The 12,843-nt window shown below is 41.9% G+C and overlaps 1 protein-coding gene across 3 annotated transcripts; it reads right to left on the bottom strand.

Moving 5' to 3' along the window:
• Positions 1-3,015: 3,015 nt before the first annotated feature.
• On the bottom strand, positions 3,016-12,071 carry sparcl2 (SPARC-like 2). 3 transcript variants are annotated; one of them, XM_008297513.1, is made up of 9 exons: positions 11,828-12,071; positions 10,695-10,853; positions 9,981-10,053; positions 9,147-9,258; positions 8,824-8,942; positions 8,570-8,724; positions 6,148-6,260; positions 4,999-5,093; positions 3,016-4,032 (listed from the first exon to the last, which is right to left on the bottom strand). In XM_008297513.1, exons 2-9 carry the CDS (start codon positions 10,755-10,757, stop codon positions 3,977-3,979), a joined length of 786 nt encoding a protein of 261 aa, XP_008295735.1. In that variant the 5' UTR covers positions 10,758-10,853; positions 11,828-12,071; the 3' UTR covers positions 3,016-3,976. The 3 variants fall into 3 exon arrangements, with proteins under 3 accessions (XP_008295735.1, XP_008295736.1, XP_008295737.1); XM_008297514.1 differs by having other exon boundaries at positions 10,695-10,834; XM_008297515.1 differs by having other exon boundaries at positions 10,695-10,776.
• Between the last annotated feature and the right edge of the window lie 772 nt (positions 12,072-12,843).

Here is a 12,843-nt window from a genome sequence, read left to right as displayed (position 1 = left end):
GAAAAGCTTGCCTGACTCTCCCAAAAAGGTAAAACACTTGCTTCTATAGCTCCTGAATGAACACATTATACAGGATCTCATCTGTTTAGTCTGAATACAAACTTTTAATACAGCTTAAACAATTGACTGTGTTTGTAGTCTTTGTGCTAAGCTACGTTTCTGCAGACACACGAGACAGGTGTCAATCTTTACATCTAATGCTTTAAGAAAAAATAATGAGGCTATTTCCCAAAATATTCTATCTTTTATAAAAGCCTTTATACACTTCATGCCTGCAGTCTTGCTGAAGTTATAGAATATTGTTGCACTTTGGCAGCAGTTCAGGACTTTGTGTTTGCTGGAGCTTGGTCTCAGAGTGAACCCACCTATCCGTGGAGCTGAAATTAAAAACCTGCACCCCTGCAGTTGGCAGCGGACACGACATACTAAACTGGGAACCTAGCAGACAGAGACAGGACGGCCATATTGAAGGCTTCTTGTCCTCCACCTACAGGTCAAGTGTGGATCTCGGAGGACTGGAGGCATTCATATCGGTAGCTCTCCAACCCCACCCAGCCCTCTCATCTCCACACAATGGTGGGCCTCATGTACGCTGCTCCCTCTCCTGAGCTCTTTAATCAATATCATCAGGAAAATAGAAAGAGCAGTGTGCTAACTCCCCCTTTTTTTTCCCCCCATTTCTGTGATGGGGGCCTTTTCTCGCTCATTCACTGGATACTTCAGTGTAGGGCTATTGAGGTCGCTCTGAATGGGACCCACTCCACCCAGAGGGAATATTGTCTGACCGCAGACGAGAATCCGAGAGACCCCCCCAACCCTCCAACCCTCCCGGTCTCTCTCTATCTCTTTCTGCCTCTTTCTGCCTCCAACATCACTTCAAAGAAGAATTAAAAAAAAAAAAAAAAAAATCACTTCAAAGAAGAATTAAAAAAAAAAAAAAAAAAAGTGGCACATGAGCAGCGCTATTAATAAATGTATCACTTCAGTGGCCACAACTGGTCCTTCTTTTTTTTTTTTAAGTGAGGACCCTTTACAGCGACTGGACTCTCTTTCAAAGCCACCAGTCTTTCTCTCCATTCGCTGGCCCACTTTACAGTCGCTAAGAAGTTCTGAAAGTCGGCAATCTGGCACAGCACGATATGGCGGGTGCCTTTTTTTTTTTTTTTTTTTGAAGACTGGGTGGTGATTAACCTTGGAGAGATTACCGCACGCTTTGCGTACGAGCTGTGTTCTGACAACTTTTGTGCTGTTTTTTTTTTTTTTCCGAGTCGATTTGAGCATCACGTCGTGGTGTGTTTTTCCTCAGACATCTGTTGGACATCTGTCAGACCTGGAATGGATGAACAAGCTTTAGGGTGACACGAGCTCTCTCACACACATCCTCTCTGTGTTTCACTGCCATCTTGACCGGCTTGAATATTTTCTTTTGATCCCCTCCCTCCTCTTCCTCCTCCTCCTCTTCCTCCTCCTCTTCCTCCTCTTCCTCCTCTACTCTCTTCTTGTGTTGCCTTTTAATAATTTACCAACATACAGTCACAGGACAAATTCCATTCGCAGAAAAAGCGACAGAAAGTGAGAGTAAAATTTTCATTTGGCGTAATTGCATGAAAAGAAACTGCAAAACTGGCCTTTTCATCTATTATTGATGTGTGCTTACAAGCCATGCATAATGCAAGCAGGCTGTCTTTATGACAAGCCATGTATTAAATATCATGTTCTGGGGGTCGGGGGGGTCTCGAGCTGCGTGCTTTCGCCGCCACAGTTAGCTGGTTTTGCGGTAGCGGCCTACATGGATGGACGGGGGGAAGTCGGAGGAGAATGAGGGATTGACAGTGAGTGAGAGAAAACGATGGTGAGAGATTGACAGAGAGAGAGAGAGGGATGAGATGAAATGGGGGGTGTGCAAGCTGACAACGGGTTAACAGGAATCTTTATTTTTAACAACATGTCATCACCAGCCGCCCATCTGCTCCTGTGCTGTCAGAGTCCCTCGGGAGAGTGTGTGAAAGAGGGAGATGCAAGCAAAGCCAGATCAGATCACTGATCAGCACCTAAAGGAGGAGGAGGAGGAGGAAGGGACAAGGTTAGAGAGGCGGGTGGCACGTAGATATGCCTCCCCTCTCGTATCCAAATGGGGTGTGACGGGAGGCTGGAGGACAGGAGGAGGTGGAGGTGTGACAAGAAGCAGGATTAGGTGGGTCAATCTACAACTCTGTGTTTGGATGGGGGGGGGGATGGAAGGTGGTCCAGAGGTAATGAGAGGGAATCTATTAGCACCAAGACGGGTAGCGAGGAGGAGGAGGAGGAGGAGGTGTGGAAGCTGTGCTGGACCTCCAGGGGTGGCCCCGACTACTCGTTTTGTTTATTTCTTGCTGGATAAAGGGACTAGTCCCCGGGGAGAGAAAGAAGAGATTGAGGAGAACCGTAGGAGGAAGTAGCGAGGAGCTGGGGGGGGGAAGCACAGCCAGCCAGGACCAACCGCTCTGCCGTTCCGCAGGTCACTCATCGTTAGCAAATACAGTTTCATGTCTATTCAGTACAGTTAATCTCTTCAGTTTTGTTCTCCTTCTTCTTCCCTCTCCTCCTCCCAGCTCAGGCTTGTTTTTCCCCCTCCGCATACCGAGGCGAACTTGCATCCCTCCAGTGGTCCACTCCACTTTATCAAAAGTTTTGAAAATCTGATGGAACGAAAACATCTTGTTTTGATATTTATGATGACGCACTAGTATTTTTTTTGGGGAGAGGAAAACATCTACAGCGAGCAATCTTTTAGTCCTCGCGTCTGCACTGGATCTGCATCTTATATCGAGTGCTGAAATCTCTCTCCTGCTCTCCCTCCTTTTTCCAGTGTCTTTCTTTCTCCCCCCTCATCCTGCAGGCAGGGTGGATTTGAAGGCTAATTAGTCCAGAGAAACCAGTCATATCAAGGCGCCCACCCCGGGCCACACACATCCCCCCTTATTGATACCAGCACGGGTACGGCTGCACGCAGACGCAAAACAGTAAACAAACAAACAAGATGCAACAAGAGTTTATAGAGCAGCATGTATTATAGATGGAACGTGCACACAGAAAGTCAGCGAGCTTGCATTATGCAAGTTTTGTTTGACCTTGACAGAGGTCAAGCGTTTCATATTCTGCATCGTGCCCAGAGATGCTATTTACAAGGCGGGCTGCGATGAAAAACTGTTTTTCAGCATCGAAACCGTCTCTCTTGCCTTCCCTCTCCTCCTCCTGCTTCCCCGGCCGTCCCTTCCCCCCCTTCACTCTCCGTTCTCAGTCTTTCCCTCATTTCTGATCCATTTTTTATGCATTACTCCATTACTCTCAACTCCCATTTACAGTGCATTACCTCCTCCCATCTTTCACAAACACACTTTGTACTTCTCTCTCCTTCCTTCAGTCACTCTGCCTCCCCCTTCTTTCTCCCCCCTCTCTCTCTCTCTCCTCCATTGCATTATGACACTTTTCTCTACTTCTCCCCTTCACCCCCTTTATTATCTCTTTGTCTCTTCTCTGGTCACGTCATCTCACGCTAAGCGTTTCTTCTCCCCATATCTGTATCTCCCATCTACTTTGTCTTTCTCTTTACATCACGCTGACAGTCTGCACTGCCGTCACCCTCCCTTTTAATTGGTTTTTCAAAGCGTGCCATGTAATTTGGCTTCAGTATTGCCTATTGTCTCTGCTCTTTTACAGCACAATTGTACAAATGTCAGCAAATGTAATTAACAATTAATGTAACTGGCAGTCAGTCCGTCCGTCCAGACATTTAATTGTCCCATTTGAGCGCACGTACCGACGCGCAGACAACCAGCAGACTTTCAGATTTGATGATCTCGTAAATCACCGTATCACAAGCAGTGAAACAGATGAGTGAGCAGTGTGCAGAGATGCAACCCTGCAGCTGTTAAACCAGGTAACCGCGATGATGTCAGTACAAAAGAGACGCAGGAGTTGGTTGCCGTTGTTCATGTCAGAGGTAGTTCTCTTTGATCGTAGGACACAGCTTGCGGGAACCCATTCTCATTGCTGTGGATAAAACAAACAAACAGAAAAAAAATCATCTTGAATTGGAAACGCCTTTGATATAAGTGAGGCAAATCAGAAGTACTGTAGACAATTGGATTAACTAACTTGGAGAAAAAAAAGCTTTTTTTAAAGCTAAATATTTTAAGAAAAATAGCTTTGAAATTATCTTTAGTTTGGAGAAAATGTGCGTAATAGTAACTCCAGGGAAATAAATAATGGCCATTAAGAACTGATTATTATGCAAAACTGAAGACCTAATTATGAAATTTAATCACCATTAAATACTTAATGGTAACACTGAAGTTCTTGACAAATTGAATGAATAGTAAAGGGAAATATTTTGCACTTAAAGCCATCTATAGGGTTGCTTTTTTCTTTTAAAGGTCAACTTCAAGTCATATTTCAGCTTCACAAATTCGGATTTTTACTGCCAAATATTTATGATAAAACATATTAAACTATTGGAAATTCAAACTGTCCATAATTGTTAATCTTAAACTTAGTAAAAATTAGATCTGGATATTTCAGATACCAAGGATAAACTATTTTATTTGTCATTAGAGGACAATAAAGCCTGTGGAAATGGCTAACTGTTAAAGCTGTCTAAGGTTTGTTAAAATAAACCTAAAAACATCATCAGGGGTTAATTTTCCTGATGTCAAATTTAAAAAAAAATCACAATCTTTGATATCCAGTGAATGTGTTTTGACTATTTTTAAAAGGTTGTCCGTCCATTAAGTCTGTAAAAGTGCAATATTAAACTTAAACTGAAGCAAATTGTTGTTGTTTTAGGAGGAGAATCCTAGTTTAGATGTCATTTTAGAGTAAAACTGATCAAAATGTTAAGAATGATTGTGATCTTTGTGTTTTTTTTAAACTGCAGTAGACAACCTCTGATTTAGGACTGTACTTGTTACAATAAAAGGATCTTTAATCCATCATTTTAATGAAGGAGCAGTGACTAACACATGAATTTGTAGAACCAGTCCTCAGATTGATCCACCAGGCAGGTTGTCCACTCACGCAGGGTCACCTTCCTGTTCTTGTTACGATCGCATGACCTGCAAACACAGCAGAGCGCGACACATGGTGGTCTCATAACGGGCGACAGCAGGACTACAGAAACACATGCATTCAATTACACGCGTGCACCTGTTACCTGTACACGCAAAAAAAATGACAGGAGATGCACCGATAGAGCTAAAAGACACGTCTATAGGTATGAAAAGAACTGCACTGGGGATCCACGGCAGCCGTTGTCTTTCAGTTCACCGTGCAGCGGTATCTCTGAAGGGTACTCCTTCAATTTGTGTTAATCCATAAGCAGCGGGAGACACAGTGGGTAATAAACATTATCATTGCTGGGAATGGCTTGACATTGACACAGCCGGCCCTGCTCCCACAAAACCTGTCATTGCAGACTGGCAGAGAAAAGGGGAGGAGGGGTTGGGTGTGAGTGAGGAGGAAAAAAGATGGAAGGATGAAGGAATGACGGAAGAGTGAGGGATTGACGAAAAAGGGGAGGCTGAGGATAAATCTATTTGCAGGAAAGATGAAAGGAAAGTAGGAAGAGGATGGAGGAGGGGGGGAGGAAATGCTTCAGCTCGGAGGAAGTTAATGGAGAGATGGAGTGGTCATGGGATCGTTAGGGAGGAGGAGGACACAGGAAGAATGGATTGGCATGGAGGATGAATGGGTAGACGGCGTGCAGCGAGAACAGCATGGTGGGAGGTGCAGCTTGGTCAGAGCGGAGGCGCAATGTATCGCAGTGTGACATTTTTAACCCTTGGTGTTTCAGTAATTAGCTGAAAAATAACATATTGCAAGAGACAGAAGGTTTTAATTACGAGCCTCTGCGTGACCCGAGGTGATGTGAACATAGCGAGGAACAGGTCTTGACCACTCAGATTTTATCTACTGATCATGAAATCGGAGATGTTTAACCGTGATTGCATTTGCAGAAAAAACCTGCTGACTTCCTGCACTAAACAACATTCAGGGTCATTAGTTCGTATATGTGATTGCTATGACAGGATGTGCTCCTGAATTATCACACAAAAGAATCTAGCAGCCTTGTAATGTGAAAGTGGTGGTGGTGGAGGAGGTAGGACTGACTGAAAGAACGGTGTAGCACAGTGCTCCAGAGGCATCCTCTTATAATGCAGCTTCTTTAGGTCCCTGCGGCTCAACTTGCCATCTTTGTTCTTGTCCAATAAAGTAAATCTTTGCTAAAGAAAGAGAGAGAGAGAAACAGAGATGAAGATATTGGCGGAAAAGCAACTGTTCAAATTATTATCTTGCACCGTTAGGTGAAATAAAAAATGCACTGTTACCCGTGTTAGCAGGAAGACCATGTGGACACCTAACTTTTCATCTTGCATCATTCACAGGTATTTAAAAAAATAAATAAAAGTCCAATACTTTGGTTTATAGATGGCCAATTACAGTATATAATAGACACACTTCCTTCAGGATTAATAAAGTTTACTCTTATCTGAAATGATCATTGAGCAACATGACTAACATGTTAAATTATTCAAAATCGTATCACCTCATACTGGTTGCACATCTAAGTTGCCAAGTAGAGTTCTTATGAATGATCAAAACCAAATTCTTTAGAAAGACTATATTGAAAATAAAGGCCTCAAAGTAGAAATTCAACGCAACAAAAGTGAATCCATCTGTGATCATAGAAACAAAACTGAGTACACCTGCCCAATATCCAATAAGCCGAATTGCATAAACATGTTTATAAAATGAACTGAACCCCAGAACGTTCTTACTTTGGACCTGTCAACTGTGAATGTGACTGCATGTCTGCAACACGACTCCACATGGAAGAGAATTAGCAGACAAATTGAAAAATCCAATTGCATCATTTCACAAAGATGGAAAAAGAGCGCAGGAAGATTGACAGTCAACCAAAAATCAGTCAAAACAAAGTCGCAGCAGTAATCAGGAGGTACCAAACGAACCATAGTACGACTAATCAGATGCCTGACAGTGTGCGAATTATGCAATTTTGCTCTGAAAAACAGACATGCACATGTTATAGATTTGGCACAGGGGTTATCAACATGTTATCAGTGTGAAGAATAGTGTATAATGTCAACATCCATGGACAGAGTGGATGCAAAAAACACCCATGCTTGCCATAGTGAACAAAAATGCAAGACAAAGCTGTAAAAGAACATGAAAAGAAGCCGGATGAATTTTGGCAGCACATTCTTTGGCCAAATAAGACAAAGGTAAATCTGTTTGGCTCAGATGAGGTCCAGTGTGTTTGGCATGAACCACAGTGGATGCATGGTCCTGACAGTGAAGAACAGTGGTGGGCTGCATCAGTGCAAAAGGTATCGGGGACATAACATCTACAGAGACTACCACGGGTGCCTTTGGATATATCAAAAAGTATTGGCTGACAAGATGACTCCAAGTCTCCAGAAGTTGGGAAGAAGAAGAATTTTCCAGCATGAGAACAGCTGGAAACAAACTGCCAAAACCGCACAAGAGCTTCTAAAGAAGAAAAAAACGCTGACCTGGCCAAGTATGTCACCGGATCGAAGCCAATAAAACACTTATTCTAAAGAGAAAAGTGGAGCGACAGGACCCCTCGAGCAAAGAGAAATAAAACGGAGGAAGGGCAGAACGTCACTTTAGAAATTTGCCACGATTGATCCTGTCGTCGAGAATAAAGGTGGAGATAAGAAGTGACTTTTGTTGCATGGAGTTCCTACTGTGAGGCCTGTATTTTTAAAATAATACATTTAAACCATTCATTTTTAAATTTACACAAGAGCAACTACTAAAATTAGAATGGTGCCATTCTTATGAGGTGTTGACATGTTGTGTTATTTGACTTTTAGGCGATATTGCACCTGTTGTACAGCTTCAGTGGCACTAATGAGAATTTAACAATCTAACATCACCGAAGGACACAAATTATGATCAAAGGGGTGAGAGCGCATAATATATTTTGAATGTACGACCATTTCAGAACTCTGTATATCAGCTTCCGAACCATCAAAATAATGCATGAGCCTTCGTTTTAATTCATTTGAGGCCACGAGGTCAAGGTGGCTGGTAAAAGGATATTAAGTTATCCCTCCATTCACCAGCTTATTGAATAATTTAGTGATTATTGACCAAATCCTATTTATACGTGGTGTTCTTGAGAGCCCCTGCCTCTGCGTGTGGACGGCTTCACCACAAGCAACACAAGAACTTGCCACTTACGGTAGGTTGTTAACATCGATCAGTCGCTAGACAGTCTGCGAAGGCCAGTTTGTATACCAGCACGATGATGGGCGTCTGGTGTGAAAAACAACTTAATGTTCAGGGTTCGGTTACACTGGGAGTTTTTTTTCTTCCGGCCACAGTTACTTTAGCACTAGAGTTTGTTGTGGATATCGATTTGATTTGCATCATCTTTAGCTGAGGTCATCGTGGACCATAAATCATGTTTACTGCTTCGCAATTATCTTCTCCTTTGCCAGTGTGTTGCTCAGGTTCACTCAGAGTGTGAAGTCAGAGCTACCTGAGCCAGCTGGGTCCTCTGGGTGTGGCTGAGGCAGCTCTGGGGCGGAGCGGAAGGCGGGTACGACGCCCCCATACGACTCAGGAGCAGGAACCAGTCCAGGAGACGGTATGGGAACTGGCCTAACTCCTCCTCGGTGCATTTCGCCTTGGGGACTGATCAAGAGGGATAACAGCTCATTTATGAGGATGCAGCACACAGAGGAAATCCTGTGTAATATCTAATGCAGTGTGTGTGTGTGTGTGTGTGTTTACCCAGGCAGGGCCCTGTGTGAGCCAGTCCAGTGCGGCGTCTCTTTCTGCAGGCTTCTTTGTGAAGCAAACACTCGTTCCCATAGGTCTTTCCCAGAACGCTGCACACTGGTGCCCTCTGCCTGATCGCACAAGTCAGTGCCCACATGCAAAGCGATGCGTGAGGATGACATGGATGTGCAAATGAAGTGCTGTGTGTTATGATTCTACTCCAAAATCTTATTTTAGCGTTGTATGTGTATGATGCACAAGATCAAAGACAGTAAAAAAATTAAGAAGATTCGCTGGTAAAAGAACAAAAAAAAGGGGAAAAAAAGTGTGTTTACCGCGGACAGGACTGAGGACAAACACATTTGGGGACGCGGATTCCATTTTCTTCGACAACCTGGCACCAAGATCCGACTGGTGTGTGGCACTTCAGGAGCTCACAAAGCTTTTCTGAAACAGGAAAAAACAGGAACTTTTCAGTTTCATCACTTGTGTGTTGTTTCTGTGAAGCCTGTTCAGCTTCCACTACCAATTCAGATTGTTGTTAATCATAAAGCTTATCTTGGAAAGGTGGATGCAAAGCTGAAGTAAATGACTGATGAGAGGAGGGTGAAGGAATAAACGCAAGCTGTCGGTTTTTAGATGACTGCTAAATGTGTAGCTCTTGCTCCCAAAATGCCAGTAAAGTGCAAATGTTCACACAGTAAGAGACACATCCTTTCTACAGATTACAGATCCTGGTAGTGATCAACACATTTTGCATGTACTGATTAAAACAAGTGTTTCCTTCTAAACTGTACGCTGAGTGATTTACTGCTCTCATCTGCATATTTATGTAAGAATAATAACTGTATAGATCATTCTTTTCATTTCACATGTCACTGTAAAACACTTTTGGCAGCATTCATCACATTTTTATGGAACACATATTCCCTTTGCTTGGCTTTTTAACTTCCCTGCCAGTTTCGGATGACCAACTATGTAAATAATTTGAAACATACTTTTTAAACCACATTTTTTTGGTGGGAAAAACAACATTTCCTGCAGTCCATTATGCTGTGTTGCACATTTGGAAAGAGAGCCAACACCCTGGAGTAAATCTCACTGCGTCTATAAGAGCTGTGCAGCTGAAACACAGTCATGGATAGCATTCCTTCACTGTAAAGTCTTACCTGGCTCTACTCTGCCAATGTATGGTCTCAGACTCTCCTCAGCTTGTCTCTGTCTGCGCTGGGCTCTGCCTCCCTGAAACACAAAGACACATAGAGTTTTCTGAAAGTTCCCTGTTATGCTTTCGACAGGATGAAAGGATCGTATGTTTTTATATTTCATTCCAGAGGCATGCCCTAAACTTATCTATCACTGTAAAAATCACCGGCTCATTATGAACCTCTTATCTGAATCATCAACAGAACGTCTGCTCTCCCTGAAGTCAGTCGGCAATAAATAATCCAAAACATCTATACGAAACCACATTGAAAATGGTATGCATCCTATATCACATCCATCTCCCCCTCGTACGCTCCAATTCCAAACTTATATTTTCAGAAACTTTGTAGTCTGCGCCAGGTCCACATCTGCCCCCAGAGTCAGATCAAATAGAAAACAGGTGAACCGAAATACTGGAGCCACACTTTCATAACTGTGGATTTTAATAACACCTATTGCAGGGAAACAAACTGATGACTGGAGCAGCAAATGATCTGTAACCTTTTGGTTGTAGTTACTAACACGGTCATGAACACTTCCCTTGTGAAACCGGAATATAACTTTGCTTTGAGCACATCTGGTTTGTAGTTTTTTTAAATGCATATTAAGAAAATTTGCTCTCAGATCCAAATCTAAATATAACATTATTCGATTAGGGCACACAAAGTTAGACTCACCACCGCTGTATGGGACTGAAGACTCAGGAGCAGAAACAAGGCAAACATCAAGCTCAGGTTCATGGTTGATGCATCTGCTGGGCTACAGGGAGGAAATGTGGAGCCAAATCACTCTGATCTCATAGCCACACTTGCTATCTCTGTAGAGGATATAAGAGACTGAAAATGAAAAAAAATCAGACATTTCTGCATCTAATTCCAGCAGCAGTGAAGTCAAATCAAGTCAGTTTAGTTGAATAGCACATCCAAGCAGCATGAAACGTCAACCAAAGTGCTGAAACATCAGAGAAAGCAAGCCATTGAAACAAATAAGTTAATTAACATCTAAAGATCTGGTGTCCACACACGTGGACATCACATTTTGGGTTATATTAATACAGCAGTTAATTCTTTTTAATTTAAAAATTTGTATTATTATTTTTACTTTATTATTATTATTTATTTTTTATGTGTTTTAATTTTATAAATATTTTTTACTTTTTAAAAATATTTTTTATTTTTTAAAAATATATTTATGTTTTCTTTATATATTTTTTATGAGAGAAATTAAAAGATGCATATCAAACAAGAGCTCGGGTCTTAAGAGGTTAAAAAACATAATTTTCTTTTTTTTTTTTTGATTATAAATTACAAGACGAGTCATTATTACTGTACACCCAGATAAGAACTGAAACTGAATCTAATCCGCAAAACCCAGGAAGTATATATATATATATATCTAATTGGGATTTCAAAAACAAGAGAGAGAGAAAAAAGGGATCAATATCATCCTCTTTAATTCCTTAATATCAATTACATTTGAGTTCAAATCTGAGAAACAAACAGAGCTCAAAAACCATCAGTGCTCTGTCTGTAGGTGCATTTTTCTCATTCCTCCTCCTGCTGGGCTGTAATTTACTGACCATTACTCTTTTTCCACTCATTCTCTGACAATGTAAGCGAGAAACAAAGCAGCTCATTGAGTCTCCAGTAAAACCAAAGAAAATAATTTGCCATCACGGAGGAACCTGAGGGTTGAATTTCACTGAGAAAACATTCAGCTTTCAGTTGAGGAAGTTGTTACAGCCTAACAAGTCATTTTCTATCCCCACCGACTGCTTGGAAAAAAAAAAAAAGGAAAACACATATCTTACCAGGGCCTCTGTCACTCCTTCCTCCTGTTGTTATTCCCTTGTTAGTGTTCTTCTTCTTTTCCTTGTTGCCAGTCACTTTTTTCTCTCCGTCTCGCCGCCTCCTGTGAGGGTTTGTGAAGCTTGCTTCAGGGGTCTTTGCTTTTGCTTTTCATTTGATCCATCTAGTTTTTTTTAATATGTGTGCCTTATCTAACCCCTCCTCTGTGCTCTTCCTTGTCTCTGCCTGATTTTATTTCACATCAACTCCCTGCTGATTGCGACCGAGTGGACAGGTATCTGAGCTCAGTGTTGGTTTTAAGGCATTGTGCGGCTGAATGTTGTTGTTGTACGGGAGATCTGAGAGCCGGAGAGGGAGGATGAGGCTTTTGTTAGGTGGAGTGGTTCTCATTGAAGTTGGCACCGGTCCACAGAATGATTTACAAGCCAGTGAGAGCATATGGTCACACTTTTTTTTTTTTTTTTTTCACTCTTTCTCACATTGAAAAATCCCTTTGTAGTTTTAAACGCACACTCATGGAGACACATACAAAAGGAAAACAGTGTGAATGTGTGCAGAGGAGGGACACTGCTGAAAATATGAACAGCCAGATGAAGCAGTAATAAGGAAAAGGCTGCTCTCTAGTGGTTGTAGCGCTTGATAACAGCTTCACCGCTTCACATTCAGAGGGACTTCAGGTCTTTTTTTTGTTTTCTCCAAAAAAAAAAAACATAATTTGTGAGTTCTCTGGCTTGTTAAAGTTTTGTGTCAGTTTCCTCTTAAAATATTTAATCCTCCTGGAGAAATGCTTCTTGCTGAACGGAAGCAGAGCTGAATAATAAATTGGGAAGAAAACACAACACAACAAAGAACATTAAAAAGTAAAATGCAAAAAAGAAATTACAGATGAAAAAACAACACTTTATGTAGCTTGTTGTTAAGTAGCAGGTCAGTTCGTTTTCTTCTTGGTGTAATTTAGCCAAGACTGCACTACTAACTGTGCAAATTGACCCTTTACCCTCAGGGTCCCTGAACGCCT

This window comes from Stegastes partitus, unplaced genomic scaffold, assembly GCF_000690725.1.
Source record: "Stegastes partitus isolate 25-593 unplaced genomic scaffold, Stegastes_partitus-1.0.2 Scaffold1226, whole genome shotgun sequence".
Lineage (NCBI taxonomy): Eukaryota > Metazoa > Chordata > Actinopteri > Pomacentridae > Stegastes > Stegastes partitus.
The sequence above is the reverse complement of the archived record's forward strand: the minus strand, read 5'-3'. Positions and strand labels throughout refer to the sequence as shown.